General features: G+C 44.7%; 1 protein-coding gene across 1 annotated transcript in view; it reads right to left on the reverse strand.

Moving 5' to 3' along the window:
• Positions 1–3,835: 3,835 nt before the first annotated feature.
• The window catches only part of LOC124594036 (probable inactive tRNA-specific adenosine deaminase-like protein 3), a 376,463-nt gene continuing 364,581 nt past the window's right edge, over positions 3,836–15,717 (reverse strand). The window contains exon 5 of the mRNA XM_047132386.1: positions 3,836–4,947. Coding sequence (XP_046988342.1) covers positions 3,964–4,947 — 984 coding nt within the window. The 3' untranslated portion in view covers positions 3,836–3,963. The remainder of the gene's footprint in view (positions 4,948–15,717) is intronic.

Here is a 15,717-nt window from a genome sequence, read left to right on the forward strand (position 1 = left end):
TATTTACAGTTTTTCCTTAACTGTTTATATTGTTGAGAAGTAAGTCAATTATCAGTGCTAAAATTAGACTGTTATATTGTTGTCGCGTGCTCGTTCTGTTGTGTTCCTTACTTAAAATGCAGTTGTTTATCTTTTTGTGAATGTCTCTCTTCTGTGTTGTTCCGATGTTAATTTCCGTATTATTTTTCCGCTAAATGTGTAATGTGTAAATAAACTGTTACTTCGATAACAATTACAGATTGGTGAAACGTATAGCCGCATAACAATTTTCTTCAGACGCAAGGTTGCTAAATTCTTTAGGATTCAATTTTTTCCTGTTCCACGGGCTGCTGCGCATCGAACATACATGTTCCTACATTGGGCTTAGGATAAGTAGGTGATATCTATCTGGAAAGTTGCAGAAAAGCGTCTTATTTGCCGAAATGACTATCAGAAAAGAGTTTTAAGAATGGTTCTTCTTCAGAAGAAGAATAAAACAGTAACAGAAGAAAAGAAAATCAGAAATTCAAAAGAAATTATTCTTTTACCTCAGAAATGTACGGAAAAAACATGGTAATTATTTGTAATGGATCGTTACGTCATCATCACGAGTTGGTGTGGTGACGGTTTCGAAGGGCTTCGATATCCTAGTCAAACTGATTCAGTGGTCTATGAAAGTTCTGTGGACAGACAAGGAACACTGTTGCCTGTAACTGACATGTACGGATGTGGCTGAATTATTACAATAATGTTAACTTCGAGCTAAAGTGTATTTAAAATTGGTCAATACATCATAACAGTGTTAAATGAAGGCTTCATTTTCAGAGGCATGTTTTTCACAGAGTCTCTCATTCCAGGCTTATTTCTTCATTAATGTGTTACAATATTTACACCTACCAAGTGTATTAAAGTAAAATGATAGTCATCTATTGTCAGTCACTGTGACATAAATCAGCCATAGGATACTCTTTTCGTTTGTTGATGTTCTCAGACAGTTTAAATATTTGTTGTTATTGCCAATTACCCAGTATCCCATCAGTCAATCCAGACCGACTGCAGCACATTACGAATACGTACAAGTCCAGGAGTATGCACATCTTGACTGATGTTGATAAATCAGAGAGTAAAATCAGAGCAATATGGAAAATTGTTCAAGAGAGACTGGGAAAGAAGCCATGGAAGACAACGTTATTTCTATTAGTGAGAATGGAAGCATTATTTTAATAACTATTTTTTAATAATTACTTTTTAAGATAGGTGCGAAAGAAAATTGATCCAAACACAGTGTTCCTTTTATCTCATGAGCGCACGCGCAGAACTGCGTTGGTTGACCACTGGAGCGGCGCGGGTCGGTCGGACACTACGCGTGTTTTTGGCCAGTGACTTTCGAACAGCGAAACAAACGAATGGAACAGCGAAATCTGCGAACGCAAGACCGAATTATTCCATTCCACAACGAGTGTTTATTTAGGATTCGTACGCACATACAGAGACCGCTCGTATTGCCTGTAGATAGCTGAATGGACTTGTTTCGAGATGTTAGAATTCCGAGTCGTGATCTAATTCACAAATCAGTGAATAAATTTCTTGAAACGGAAAGTGTTCATGACAAGAAGCGTAAACGACGGCGTACAGTGCTCACAGAAGCTCATCTCGATAACATTGCCTGTCACACGGAAAATTCCCCTAAAAAGCCTCTTAGACCTCTTTCACAACAGCAAACGCAAATTTTTTGATCTTCTGTACAAAGAGCTGGTCAGGTACTTGGACTAACGCCCTATAAAGCAGCAGCAATGCAAGAACTTAAACCTGGTGATCCTGTGCACAGGTGTAGACTTTGCGAATGAGTTTTGAAATAAGTGCATGGCGACGATATGGATCCTCACCTCATTCTGTTTTCAGACGAGGCTTGGTTCCATTTACAGGGGTGTCTCAATTCCCAAAACCGTCGACACTGGTGCGCTGTTAGACCTATTCTGCTTCACGACGAACCGTTTCACGATCAGGAAATAATAGTGTGGTGCGCAGCTAGTGGTGACAGAATAGTAGGCCCAATTCTTTTAACGGCACAGTTAACAGTGAAAGATACCTGCAAAACATTTTGAAGCCGTGTTTTAACGATCCAAGTGAAAGGGAATGAAGCTTCGCCATTTTTTTCCAAGAATATTCGGCAAGCGCTCAAACGACCAATGCTTTTTTTGCACACAATTCATGATGTGTTGCATGAGAGGTTCATTAGCAACAATATCTGCGCCGCTCGAAGTTCCGATTTAACACCTTGCGGTTTCTTTTGTGGGGGATCACTAAAGGATATTCAGTGTTTCGGGATTGCAGATGGATCATGTTGACTTCTTGCGACAATATTTCGGCTAGCAATCGTCCAGCCGTCTTCAGGTGAGTGTCCGCAAATGAAGATGGCTAGACGATTGCCAGCCGAAATACTGAAGCAAGAAGTCAACATGATCCGGCTGCGATCCCGAAACCTCATCGAACATTCAGTACGCCGGAAAAACCTCAAGCATCACACTAAAGGATAAATCGTACACAACAAATCCGTACACATTACAGGAACTCAGCGATAATATCCGCGAGTCAGTTACTTCAATTTCTCAAAGAGAATAAAATCGTGTGATGAATAACGTCTCAAAAAGTTTCAAAAACAATGGCAGGCAGTTTCAGCATGTCTTCGCATGACATGGGTGAGTACAAAATCTATTTGCATACATTTTAAATTTAGTACTGTGGAAGTAAACAAGTGACATGGCAGCTGATTCGCCGGCAATGTAGTGCTCGCTGCACGCCATCGGTGCGCGGGATTCGCCAAGCGGTCTAGGGCGCTGCAGTCATAGACTGTGCGGCTGGTCCCGGCGGAGGTTCGAGTCCTCCCTCGGGCATGGGTGTGTGTGTGTTTGTCATTAGGGTAATTTAGCTTAACTAGTGTGCAAGCTTAGGGACTGATGACCTTAGCAGTTAAGTCCCATACGATTTCACGAACATCTGAGCATTTGTGACTCTTCAGTTTCTCCCGGCGTGTTTGTTGCTCGAACAGTCCACGGGTATACTGCCGGGCCGCAGGTGGAGGGGATTTAAATCGGCCGGCCGCCCTCAGGAGCTCAGTTCGTCAGCGCACCTGACGATGGCGACGTGTCTGATCGCCGACATATTGTGCCCGTTGGACAATATGAACCGGCAGTATACCCGTGGACTGTTCGAGCATCTGAACATTTGCCCGCCATCTACTGCGCCTTGCGTACGGTCATCAGATAAACGGAATACTCTGTACTTTAGAAGAGAAGGCGAAACAATGTGTACACCAAAACGAAAGGAAAACACCATCTGCATAAGCTGCTATTTTCATATGTATGGCCCCTTATTATGCATTAACACTCGATAATGGCTTAAAACTACTGTAGCTGCGGTGCGAACAAGTCTAAATACAGCTGTACTTAACGAATGCCCGGAGACACGGGGTCCCTTACACCAAAATATGTAGAAAAAGTTCCCAGTAATCTCAGAAATATTGTCAATAAATTTCGAGTTCATGCAATGGTTGACCCTGTACGATGGTAAAGATTACTCTCGGTCAACGGCACATTGACTCCTGTTTCTTTAAAAAATATGTTAAATAAGTCTAAATGCAGCTGTACTTAACGAATGCCCAGAGACACGGGTCCCTTACACCAAAATACGTAGAAAAAGTCCCCAATAATCTCAGAAATACTGTCGACAGAGTTCGGGTTCATGCAGTGGTTCACCCTGTACGATGGTAAACATTACTCTGGGTCAACGGCACATTGACACCTGCTTCTTTAAAAAAAATATTCTTTATTAAACAGTTGAGACAGATAATGCACAGTTCAATACACTGACGCATAATACACAATTATAAACTTGGAATGTGTAGCAGCCCACTGTGTGAGCACAAGGCGTAGTCTCATCCGGTAAGGCACAGCATGGTCCCCGTTAAGCCTCCGGTGAGTGCCGCTAGGTGGCCCGCAGCGCGTGCAGGCAGCGGTCCTCGAGCACGCCGCGGAACACCTGGAAGCGGTGGTTGGTGCCGGGCAGCGTGTGCAGGGCGGCGCGCGACCCCAGCGCCCCTGCCGGCGGATGGCCGCAGCCGTAGAACACGCGCCGCACGCGGCTGTGCAACAGCGCCATGGCGCACGCGCAGCACGGCTCGCGCGTCACGTACACGTCCAGCCCCGTGCACAGGTACGGGCCCTCAGCATCACCTGCCGCCGACGAGGACGTGCGCCGCCGCTTTGTGCCGGACCCACAGTCCGCCTCCGAGGGCGCCTCCCCCAGTGTCTGTCTAGAACTCCTGACGGCTTCCCCAGGCAAACTATCACATTGAATGGTAGAACAGTCCTCTTTCTTGTTACCAACGAGACTAGCTAACGCACGAGGCACGTCTCCACAACCAGTCGCTCCATCAGCACATCCTGATGAAATATCATTGCCTGTTATTACAGAACAGTACTGATCTCCCTTCGCCTTTTCGTCTAATTCTGCCGTCCCGACACCATTACCGGCATCTGGTCTCACAATAGGTGTAGCACTATTTGAAATGTTACGTTCAAACTTCTGGTCAGAGGAACTTTTACTCGAGGCAACATCTCGGTAGCACTCTGCCAAGCGAGCAACATCGCTGTCCAGCAGTAAGGAGACTTCTTCAGAGCTGGAAAGCGCCTCTGATGGGCATGTATTGACTTCTCCGCTACTAACAGCAGCTGGGTCACATACTCTGGTTTCTGGGCCTTCTGAATGAGCTGATTCGAAGGGGAATCTGTCGACCTCCCAGTCGAAGAAGCCACCGCCCTGGTCGCGGGAGACCATCTCGACCAGCATCATGATGGCGTGCTTGAGAGGGTGCCTGCCGCGGTCGTCGTACGCCACAGCGACCACCTCGCCAGATGCAGGGTCAGCCACCAGAGCGCCCACGCCGTCGCCGCCGAGTCTCCGGCTGACCTGCGCGATCGTAATTGCAATTTAAAGTTCTAGTTGCAATTTACTAACACATTAACATAACATAGCTAGACAGTATTCTTACTTTGTGCAGCAGGATACATGTGAGGTGGTTGGATTGTTTGGCGGAGGAGACCAGACAGCGAGGTCATCGGTCTCATCGGATTAGGTAAGGACGGGAAAGGAGGTCGGCCGTGCCCTTTCAAAGGAACCATCCCGGCATTTGCCTGGAGCGATTTAGGGAAATCCCGGAAAACCTAAATCAGGATGGCCGGACGTGAGATTGAACCGTCGTCCTCCCGAATGCCATTCCTGTGTGCTAGCCACTGCGCCACCTCGTCGGTACACGTGAGGTCACTTAATAATTTGTAATAAAAGACGTTAACACGACCTGTTATAGAACCTAGGCACCAGGTCAAAATTCAATACCAACAAATAAAAAAGTAGATAATAAATCATTTGTGTGATGTCCTTATATTGGTTAATAGAAATTTTAGAGCTCACAAGGCACCGCGCCTACTTCTCATCACCAATTTCGTCCAAATTTACGGTGTATGCTGACCAGAAATAAAATTGACAGAAATGGGAGACTGAGCGTTAAGAAAAAATAGCATTTTTGGCACGGATCGGGTGAGGCAATAAACATACTTTTTTTCATTTTCAATCTTGACGTAATTTACACTGCAAACAAACCGAAATGATGCTCAGTATACTGCATTTATTAATATTTTCATAAAACACATGAAAAAGAAAGGCAAAGGATAATATACTATTACGGCCACGAGGACTCTGCAAATAACTTTCTAACAAGAGTTTGTGATTAAAGTGCACTAGGCTTCTGACTCCGCTAGTTTCATTTTGACCTGGGAGCAGCACTCGGTACCTAATGCATCGCTGCGGTGTTTATTTGTATCGTCGGACAAAGAATTTGCCCAAAAAGCTTCAAAACTGCTCTTATTTCGTAGAGAGAGAAAAATAAATGACATACCGAGAAAACTGCATCAAGATACAGTCCATTTCACATCACCAGATATCCTCGCCAATATTTGGCAGACTTTACTGACAAACTGTGCGACGACACTTGGTTTTGTAAGTGTTAATCGAGTCTGTTTTTCTACAGGAACTTCAGAACAACCTTGTAATAGTAAAAATGCGGCGATTATAACGTGCACAAGATGCCGAGAAACTTACTGCTTTCCCTCTTTTTATCTACATCTACATCTACACCCATACTCCCCAAGCCACCTGACGGTGTGTGGCAGAGTGTACCATGAGTACCTCTATCGGTTCTCCCTTCTATTCCAGTCTCGTACTGTTCGTGGAAAGAAAGATTGTCGGTATGCCTCTGTATGGGCTCTAATCTCTCTGATTTTATCCTCATGGTCTCTTCGCGACATATACGTAGGAGGGAGCAATATACTGCATGACTCCGTGAAGGTATGTTCTCGAAACTTCAACAAAAGCCCGTAACGAGCTACTGAGCGTCTCTCTTGCAGAGTCTTCCACTGGAGTTTATCAGTCATCTCCGTAACGCTTCCGCGATGGTGAATTTCACACCAGCACGCGTAATTCGTCAACTGTAAAATAATAAAAGTATCTAACTTCGTATACGAAGTTCTCGTGAACGCCTTACAATCGCTCCCTGCACATTTACTTGTAATCTTTAATTTCCCTTTGTCTTTCCTTTTCTTGTCTTTTATGAAAATATTAATAAATACAATACACTGAGTATTATTTCGGTCTATTTCCGGTGAAAGTAATGCAAAAACTGCAAATAAAATAGAGAGTCAACCCCACGACCCTCGGATTACCGTTCTGTACTGTTTGCGCTGTGCCAGCCGCCGCCGGAAACTGCGCTAACAGAAATGCCTCATTATACGTAAATTGAAGGGGATCACTGCTATCAGCTGCAGCGCGACATTATACGCGGAATCAGCGGCGACGAGCGAAAAGGTGTACCAGACCTGGATTCGAACCCAGGATCTCCTGATAACTAGGTAGGTGCGGTAACCACTGTGCCATCCAGGAGACAGCCTTATAGCCACTGCGCGGACTATTTCGCCACGCCGCACGGCCGACCCACATCCCCACCGAGCGCCACCTATCCGTAGGCCCTGTCCATTTTACTCACTGTTCGCCCACTGAAGAAAGTGGATCCATTGCCCAGCTAGGCATATCAATTATATGAATGAGTGATGTCTGTTCTTTCAGACCTCCTGTGGGAATCTCAGATTAGCGAACAATGAGTAAAATGGACAGGGCCTACGGATAGCTGGCGTTCGGTGGGGATGTGGGTCGGCTGTGAGGCGTGCCGAAATAGTCCGCGCAGTGGCTATAACGCTGTCTCCTAATAAGCAGGAGATCCCCGGTTCTAATCCTGGTGCAGTATACAGGGTGGTCCATTGATCGTGACCGGGCCAAATATCTCAAGAAATAAGCGTCAAACTAAAAAACTACACAGAACGAAACTTGTCTAGCTTGAAGGGGGAAACCAGATGGCGCTATGGTTGGCCCGCTAGATGGCACTACCATAGGACAAACGGATATCAACTGCGGTTTTGATTTTTTTACTAAATAGGAACCCAAATTTTTTATTACTTATTCGTGTAGTACGTAAAGAAATATGAATGTTTTTGTTGGACCACTTTTTTCGCTTTGTGACAGATCGCCCTGTAATAGTCACAAACATATGGCTCAGAATTTTAGACGATCAGTTGGTAACAGGTAGGTTTCTAAAATTAAAATACAGAACGTAGATACGGTCGAACATTTTATTCCGGTTGTTCCAATGTGATACATGTACTTTGTGAATTTATCATTTCTGAGAACTCATGCTGTTACTGCGTGATTGCCTGTAAATACCACATTAATGCAATAAAGGCTCAAAATGATGTCCGTCAACACAATGCATTTGGCAATACGTGTAACGACATTCCTATCAACATCGAGTAGTTCGCCTTCCGTAATGTTCGCACGTGCATTGACAATGCGCTGACGCATGTTGTCAGGCGTTGTCGGTGGATCAAATGGCTCTGAGCACTATGGGACTTAACTTCTGAGGTCAACAGTCCTCTAGAACTTAGAACTACTCAAACCTAACTAACAAGGGGAGGCCGCCAATTGTGAAATTCAGATTCGATTCATACTGCGCATAATAAAAGCTCATGGCCAGAGGTGTAATGTGGGAAGGCACCAAGATGCACTTCTCAGCCGTTGTCGAGAAAATCGACAGTTAAAAGAAACCGTTGCGGTGAAATACTCTCTACAATTAATAATTTTCCAGAGCGTCCTGGCGCAGCGGTAAGCGCTCGGGTTCGTAATCTGAAGGTCGCCGGATCGAATCCCGCGCCATGCAACTTTTTTTTTTATTATTAGTTTTTTGTAATTCAAATATATATATATGAATTGCTTATGCATGTTGGTGAAGGCGGATTGCTCTCCAATTGTACCTACCGCCTCCATCTTTCCGTTTGTTTAACAGGGTGTACCAAAGCTCTCCCGTCCGCACTGATTTTCGACGATGTTATAAGTTGCGCTAGGGACCGCATGTACCTTCTTTCGAAGTTAGCAGGCAACTACGCTGTTAAGCGGCGGCTCGTTTCGGCCCATTCAACATCTGTCCTTCAAGTGTAACGAGCGAGTAACGGAGTTTATATTTCATACCTGCCACAGCAAATTTGTGTTCATGGGGTTTCTATTCTAATTCGAACGTTTGACTTACGCTATACGTATTCGTTTCGGAATATCGTTTCTTCGTTTTCCGTTTACTATACGTGGTTAACATTACGAAGACAATTAATAACATTTGTGAAATACAACTTTGTTTGCGTGCGGAAAACATAATGATGTTCGAAGTCGCCAGTTTTTCCACGACAAACGACTTTGAACAACTTATTATATGCATAATTGTTGCAACTGATTGCCCAGAATTTTATATATATATATATATATATATATATATATATATAAAAATTGCAAAAAACAAATACTAAAAAAGTTTGCATGGCGCGAGATTCGAACCGGCGACCTTCGGATTACGAACCCGAGCGCTTACCGCTGCGCCAGGACGCTCTGGAAAATTATTAATCGTAGAGAGTATTTCATCGCAACGGTTTCTTTTAAATATCGATTTTCTCGACAATGGCTGAGAAGTGCATCTTGGTGCTTTGCCACATTACACCTCTGGCCATGAGCTTTTATTATGCGCAGTATGAATCGAATCTGAATTTCACAATTGGCGGCCTCCCCTTGTAAGCTAAGGACATCACACACATCCATGCCCGAGGCAAGATTCGAACCTGCGACCGTAGCTGTGTCGCGGTTCCAGACTGTAGCGCCTAGAACCCCTCGGCCACTACGACCGCCGTCGGTGGATCACGATATCAAATATCCTTCAACTTTCCCCACAGAAAGAAATCCGGGGACCTCAGATCCGGTGGACGTGCGGGCCATGCTTTGGTGCTTCGACGACCAATCCAACTATCATGAAATATGCTATTCAATACCGCTTCAACCGCACGCGAGCTATGTGCCCGACATCCATCATGTTGGAAGTAAATCGCCATTGTGTCATGCAGTGAAACATCTTGTAGTAACATCGGTAGAACATTACGTAGGAAATCAGCATACATTGAACCATTTAGATTGCCATCGATAAAATGGGGGCCAATTATCCTTCTTCCCATAATGCCGCACCATACATTAACTCGCCAAGGTCGCTGATGTTCCACTTGTCGCAGTCATCGTGGATTTTCCGTTGCCCGATAGTGAATATTATGCCGGTTTACGTTACCACTGTTGGTGAATGACGCTTTGTCGCTAAATAGAACGCGTACAAAAAATCTATCATCGTCCCATAATTTCTATTGTGACCAGTGGCAGAACTGTACACGACGTTCAAATTCGTCGCCATGCAATTCCTGGTGCATAGAAATATGGTACGGGTGCAATCGATGTTGATGTAGCATTCTCAACGCCGACGTTTTTGAGATTCCCGATTCTCGCACAATTTGTCTGGTACTGATGTGCGGATTAGCATCACCATTTGTTGCAGGTCGTGGTTGACGTTTCACATGTGGCTGAACACTTCCTGTTTCCTTAACTATCGTAACTATCCGGCCAACGTTCCGGACACTTGGATGATGTCGTCCGGGATACCGAGGAGCATACATAGCACACGCCCGTTGGGCATTTTGATCACAATAACCATACATCAACACGATATCGACCTTTTCCACAATTGGTAAACGGTCCATTTTAACACGGGTAATGTATAACGAAGCAAATACCGTCCGCACTGGTGGAATGTTACCACGTACTTATATGTTTGTGACTATTACAGCGCCATCTATCACAAAGCGAAAAAAGTGGTCCAACTAAAACATTCATATTTCTTTACGGCCTACACGAATATGTAATAAAATATGGGGGTTCCTATTTTAAAAAACGCAAGTGATATCCGTTTGACCTATGCCAGCGCCATCTAGCGGGCCAAGCATGGCGCCAACTGGGTTCGCCCTTCAAGCTAGACGAGTTTCGTTGTTTGTAGTTTTTTCGTTTGATGCTTATTTCGTGAGGTATTTGGCCCGGTCACGATCAATGGACCACCCTGTATATTTTCGCTCGTCGCCGCTGATTCCGCGTAATGTCCCTCTGCAGCTGACAGCAGTGATCCCCTCCAAGTTACGTATGTTTTACAGCTGCGGATTCTGTGTGGTGTCTGCTCTTTCGGACATGTCCCAAAGAAACGACGCCATGCATTCATATAAATGTCTTATGCCTCTCCTCAATTTTGTCACTCTCGTTTTTGGCCAAGCTCTGCATATATCACAAATTTGGACAAAATCAGTACTGACGAGTAGGCGGAGAGCGCTTGTCAGATAGAGCAAAAGTAAAACACATCTCTGTTCATGTAGAAGTAAAGGCACGAACAAAACAAAGGACTGTCGCGAACAAGAATTTCTATGTAACTGATGACAAAGTTACCAAAAACTAGCTGCCGTTTCGATTAGCAGCAATGTGGTAAACCGATCTTTGGCGATATATCTGAATGAAGATAGGACATACAATGCTTACATTTCTGAAGTCTGTGAAAAAAAGGTGTAAATTCATGCATAAAATAGCCACTACCGCAACACAGATGGTACGTTACCACAGAATTTCATTCACAACTTTTTCATGATGACATAAACGGTTCAAATGGTTCTAAGCACTATGGGACTTAACGTCTGAGGTCACCAGTCCCCTCGACTTAGAACTACTTAAACCTAACTAACCTAAGGACATCACATACATCCATGCCCGAGGCAGGATTCGAACCTGCGACCGTAGCAGCAGCGCGGTTCCAGACTGATGCGCCTAGAACCGCTCGGCTACAGTGGCCGGTGCACAATGGACAACATCGGTAGAAGGACTACTAGTGTTACTTGGAATGTATCCAATCGACCAACAAATCAGGAGAACGGGTGCCAATTAATGTTTCTAAAGAGGTAATTTGGAAAAAGTAAGGAATTAAGTGGTTACTGGTAAGAAACGTGAATGACTGATGAGTGGCAACGAATAGGGAGCGTTACTAACACAAGAAGAAGGGTATACAGCATTCTCCGAAACCTTTGGGAACGTGTGAAATTGAGTCACCTAATCCCTTCGAAGATGTATACCCTCTTGCTGACGGGACAAAGTTCTTACCCATAGACTTGGTAGGATAAGCAACGATAGTTTTGACTGTGGAGAAACGGAAACACCTAAACGAATGGTATACAGCGCCTCGATTAATGGCCCCCAGTTGAAGCAGAGACAGACTAATAGGTAGTAGTTCGTACGACATCATACGTGTTAGAGAAGCTGCACTGTTTTGATGTGATTGTCAGTCACATACTGCACCGCAGATCTACAAAAGATACCTTCAAAGAGGAAGTGAACGTGATGCTCGGTAGCTAACAATAGCACTGCTACACTGTGGAAACAGCGCAAAGGGAAGATAACTGACACCAGCACTCGGTATGAAGCGCATGATGTTCTCAGGATGTGCCAGGACGAATAGTAGCGGTGATGACTTGATTCGAACTATAGCGGAATAGCCGGCCGCAGTGGAAGAGCAGTTCTAGGCGCTTCAGACCGGAACCGTGCGACTGCTACGGTCGCAGGTTCGAATCCTGCCTCGGCCATGGATGTGTGTGATGTCCTGAGGTTCATCTACATCTACAGCTACATCCATACTCCGCAAGCCACCTGACGGTGTGTGGCGGAGTGTACCCTGAGTACTTCTATCGGTTCTCCCTTCTATTCCAGTCTCGTATTGTTCGTGGAAAGAAGGATTGTCGGTATGCTTCTGTGTGGGCTCTAATCTCTCTGATTTTATCCTCATGGTCTCTTCGCGAGATATACGTAGGAGGGAGCAACATACTGCTTGACAACTCGGTGAAGGTATGTTCTCGAAACTTTAACAGAAGCCCGTACCGAGCTACTGAGCGTCTCTCCTGCAGCGTCTTCCACTGGAGTTTATCTATCATCTCCGTAACGCTTTCGCGATTACTAAATGATCCTGTAACGAAGCGCGCTGCTCTCCGTTGGATCTTCTCTATATCTTCTATCAACCCTATCTGGTACGGATCCCACACTGCTGAGCAGTATTCAAGCAGTGGGCGAACAAGCGTACTGTAACCTACTTCCTTTGTTTTCGGATTGCATTTCCTTAGGATTCTTCCAATGAATCTCAGTCTGGCATCTGCTTTACCGAGGATCATTTCATTTTAAATCATTCCTAATGCGTACTCCCAGATAATTTATGGAATTAACTGCTTCCAGTTGCTGACCTGCTACTTTGTAGCTAAATGATAAGGGATCTATCTTTCTATGTATTCGCAGCACATTACACTTGTCTACATTGAGATTGAATTGCCATTCCCTGCACCATGCGTCAATTCGCTGCAGATCCTCCTGCATTTCAGTACAATTTTCCATTGTTACAAAAAAAATGGCTCTGAGCACTATGGGACTCAACTTCTGAGGTCATTAGTCCCCTAGAACTTAGAACTAGTTAAACCTAAGGACATCACAAACATCCATGCCCGAGGCAGGATTCGAACCTGCGACCGTAGCGGTCTTGCGGTTCCAGACTGCAGCGCCTTTAACCGCACGGCCACTTCGGCCGGCTCCATTGTTACAACCTCTCGATACACCACAGCATCATATGCAAAAAGCCTCAGTGAACTTCCGATGTCATCCACAAGGTCATTTATGTATATTGTGAATAGCAACGGTCCTATGACGCTCCCCTGCGGCACACCTGAAATCACTCTTACTTCGGAAGACTTCTCTCCATTGAGAGTTAGGTTTGAGTAGTTCCAAGTTCTAGGGGACTGATGACCTCAGATGTTAAGTCCCATAGTGCTCAGAGCCATTTGAACCATTTTGAACCAGCGGAATACAGTATGTCCTGGCAGCAGGAGCTACAGTTCCGGACAGATATGATGGACGACACAGCACGGGCCAAAATCTTAAAGACCAATGTGAACATCTGCAAGGATAAAGGATGTCATGTTTTCCGAGTACCGGAGGTGCGGCAGCGCTCCGGATACAGGCTCATGTACTGCGACTGGTGGATTTCCCTTCATCAAGTGCAGATGAAACAATATCAGCATTTTTAACCATTACCGCTATTCTTTTTCATCATTTTTAACGTCTGTTTGTAGCTACATAGTAATTTCAATCTCTTTCTCTCCTTCTCTCTGTCTTTCCATCTCTGTGCCTCACTTTGTTACTTATTGCTTTTCTTCTTTTTAGTTAGTTCGGAAGTCCAATGAGGTGTTTACTTTGGAGCTGTACTGATAAATGTTTATAAACGAAGGGATAATTTTATTAATTTACTACAGATTGCAACCGCCTCCGCAGCCAGGGCGATAACGCTCGCCTGTGTGGTAGCGTTCGAGTCGGATGTATACCGGTTCGAATTCTGGTGGTGTGAATTTTTTTACACTACTAGTATTTGGACAGCATAGGGAGGAGAGAAGGTGACGTGAAGTTATTACTAGTCTTTGAACTAAGGGCCTGGATTAAATTCCATACCTCTCCATATTGTTTCATGAAGTGAGCACACGTGACACTGTTGATACTGATCCGTCCGTCGGAGGTACTCGGTGGGCCCGTTGGTGCTGTTCCAGAGGTGTAGGATATGAGCCGGCACCCCACAACAACGCAAACCCGACACTGCACTGTACTAGGGGCGTTTCAAAAGTCCGTGCAAAAATAAAAACTGCTTACGTCTTTGGGGTAAATCTTTTTTATTTTTCGACATTGTCTCCTTTTGGACTTATACACTTCGTCCAACGCTGTTCGAATTTGTTGATCCCTTTCGAATAATAGGAATTGTCCAAGTCTGCAAAATAGCTATTAGTTGCTGCAATCACCTCCTTGTTTGAATAAAATCTTTGTCCCGACAGGTTTTTCTTGAAATTGGGGAACAAATAGTAGTCCGAGGGAGCCAAGTCTGGCGAATAGGGGGGATGTGAAACGAGTTGGAATCCTATTTGCATTACTTTTGCAACCACAACTTCTGAGGTGTGTGCTGGTGCATTGTCGTGATGCAAAATTACTTTCTTGCGGTCCAATCGCCGGCTTTTTCTTGCAGCTCGGTTTTCAAACAGTTCAATAACGATGAATAATATGCACCAGTAATAGTTTTACCTTTTTCCAGATAGTCTATGAGAATTATCCCTTGCGAATCCCGAAAGACAGTCACCATAACCTTTCCGGCCGAAGGAGTGGTTCAAATGGCTCTGAGCACTATGGGACTCAACTGCTGAGGTCATTAGTCCCCTAGATCTTAGAACTAGTTAAACCTAACTAACCTAAGGACATCACAAACATCCATGCCCGAGGCAGGATTCGAACCTGCGACCGTAGCGATCTTGCGGTTCCAGACTGCAGCGCCTTTAACCGCACGGCCACTTCGGCCGGCGAAGGAATGGTCTTCGACTTTTTTGGTGCAGATTCTTCTTTGGTAACCCATTGTTTAGATTGTTGTTTGGTCTCAGGAGTGTAGTAATGTATCCATGTTTCATCCGCAGTGACAAAACGATATTTAAAATTCTTCGGATTCTTCCTGAACAGTTGCAAACGCTTCACACGATTCCGTTCTTGGTCAAGCGTGAGCAATCGCGGAACCCATCTTGCGGATAGCTTTCTCATGTCCAAATGTTTATGCAAAATATTATGTACCCGTTCATCCGAAATGCCCACTGCGCTAGCAATCTCACGCACGTTAACTCTTCTGTCATCCATCACCATATGATGGATTTTATCAATGATTTCTGGAGTCATAACCTCCACAGGGCGTCCAGAACGTTCAGCATCACTTGTGCCCATATGGCAACTTCGAAAATTTTGAAACCACTTATAAGCAGTTCTATTCGACGGTGCAGAGTCACCGTAATGTTTATCAAGTTTCTCTTTCGTCTCCTGAGGCGTTTTGCCTTTCATAAAGTAATGTTGAATCACCACAAGAAATTCTTTTTCGTCCATTTTTTGATTCACACGAATGCCAAACACAAAGAAATAGTCCAATATGGCTTAAATTTTGTGTGCGTTCTTTCCAAAGATGCTATTAACCAAACATAACCTCGATACGCGCCGGTGGTGCCATCTCTCAGACTTTGCACGGTCTTTTCAAACGAGCCTCGTACAAGGGCTCATCACAGTCAGTCACACGACATATTTCCTGTTCAGTCGCGAATGGTTCGTGGGGAGAGAGACTGCTGGCAAGCCTCCGTGTGG

This window comes from Schistocerca americana, chromosome 2, assembly GCF_021461395.2.
Source record: "Schistocerca americana isolate TAMUIC-IGC-003095 chromosome 2, iqSchAmer2.1, whole genome shotgun sequence".
NCBI lineage: Eukaryota > Metazoa > Arthropoda > Insecta > Orthoptera > Acrididae > Schistocerca > Schistocerca americana.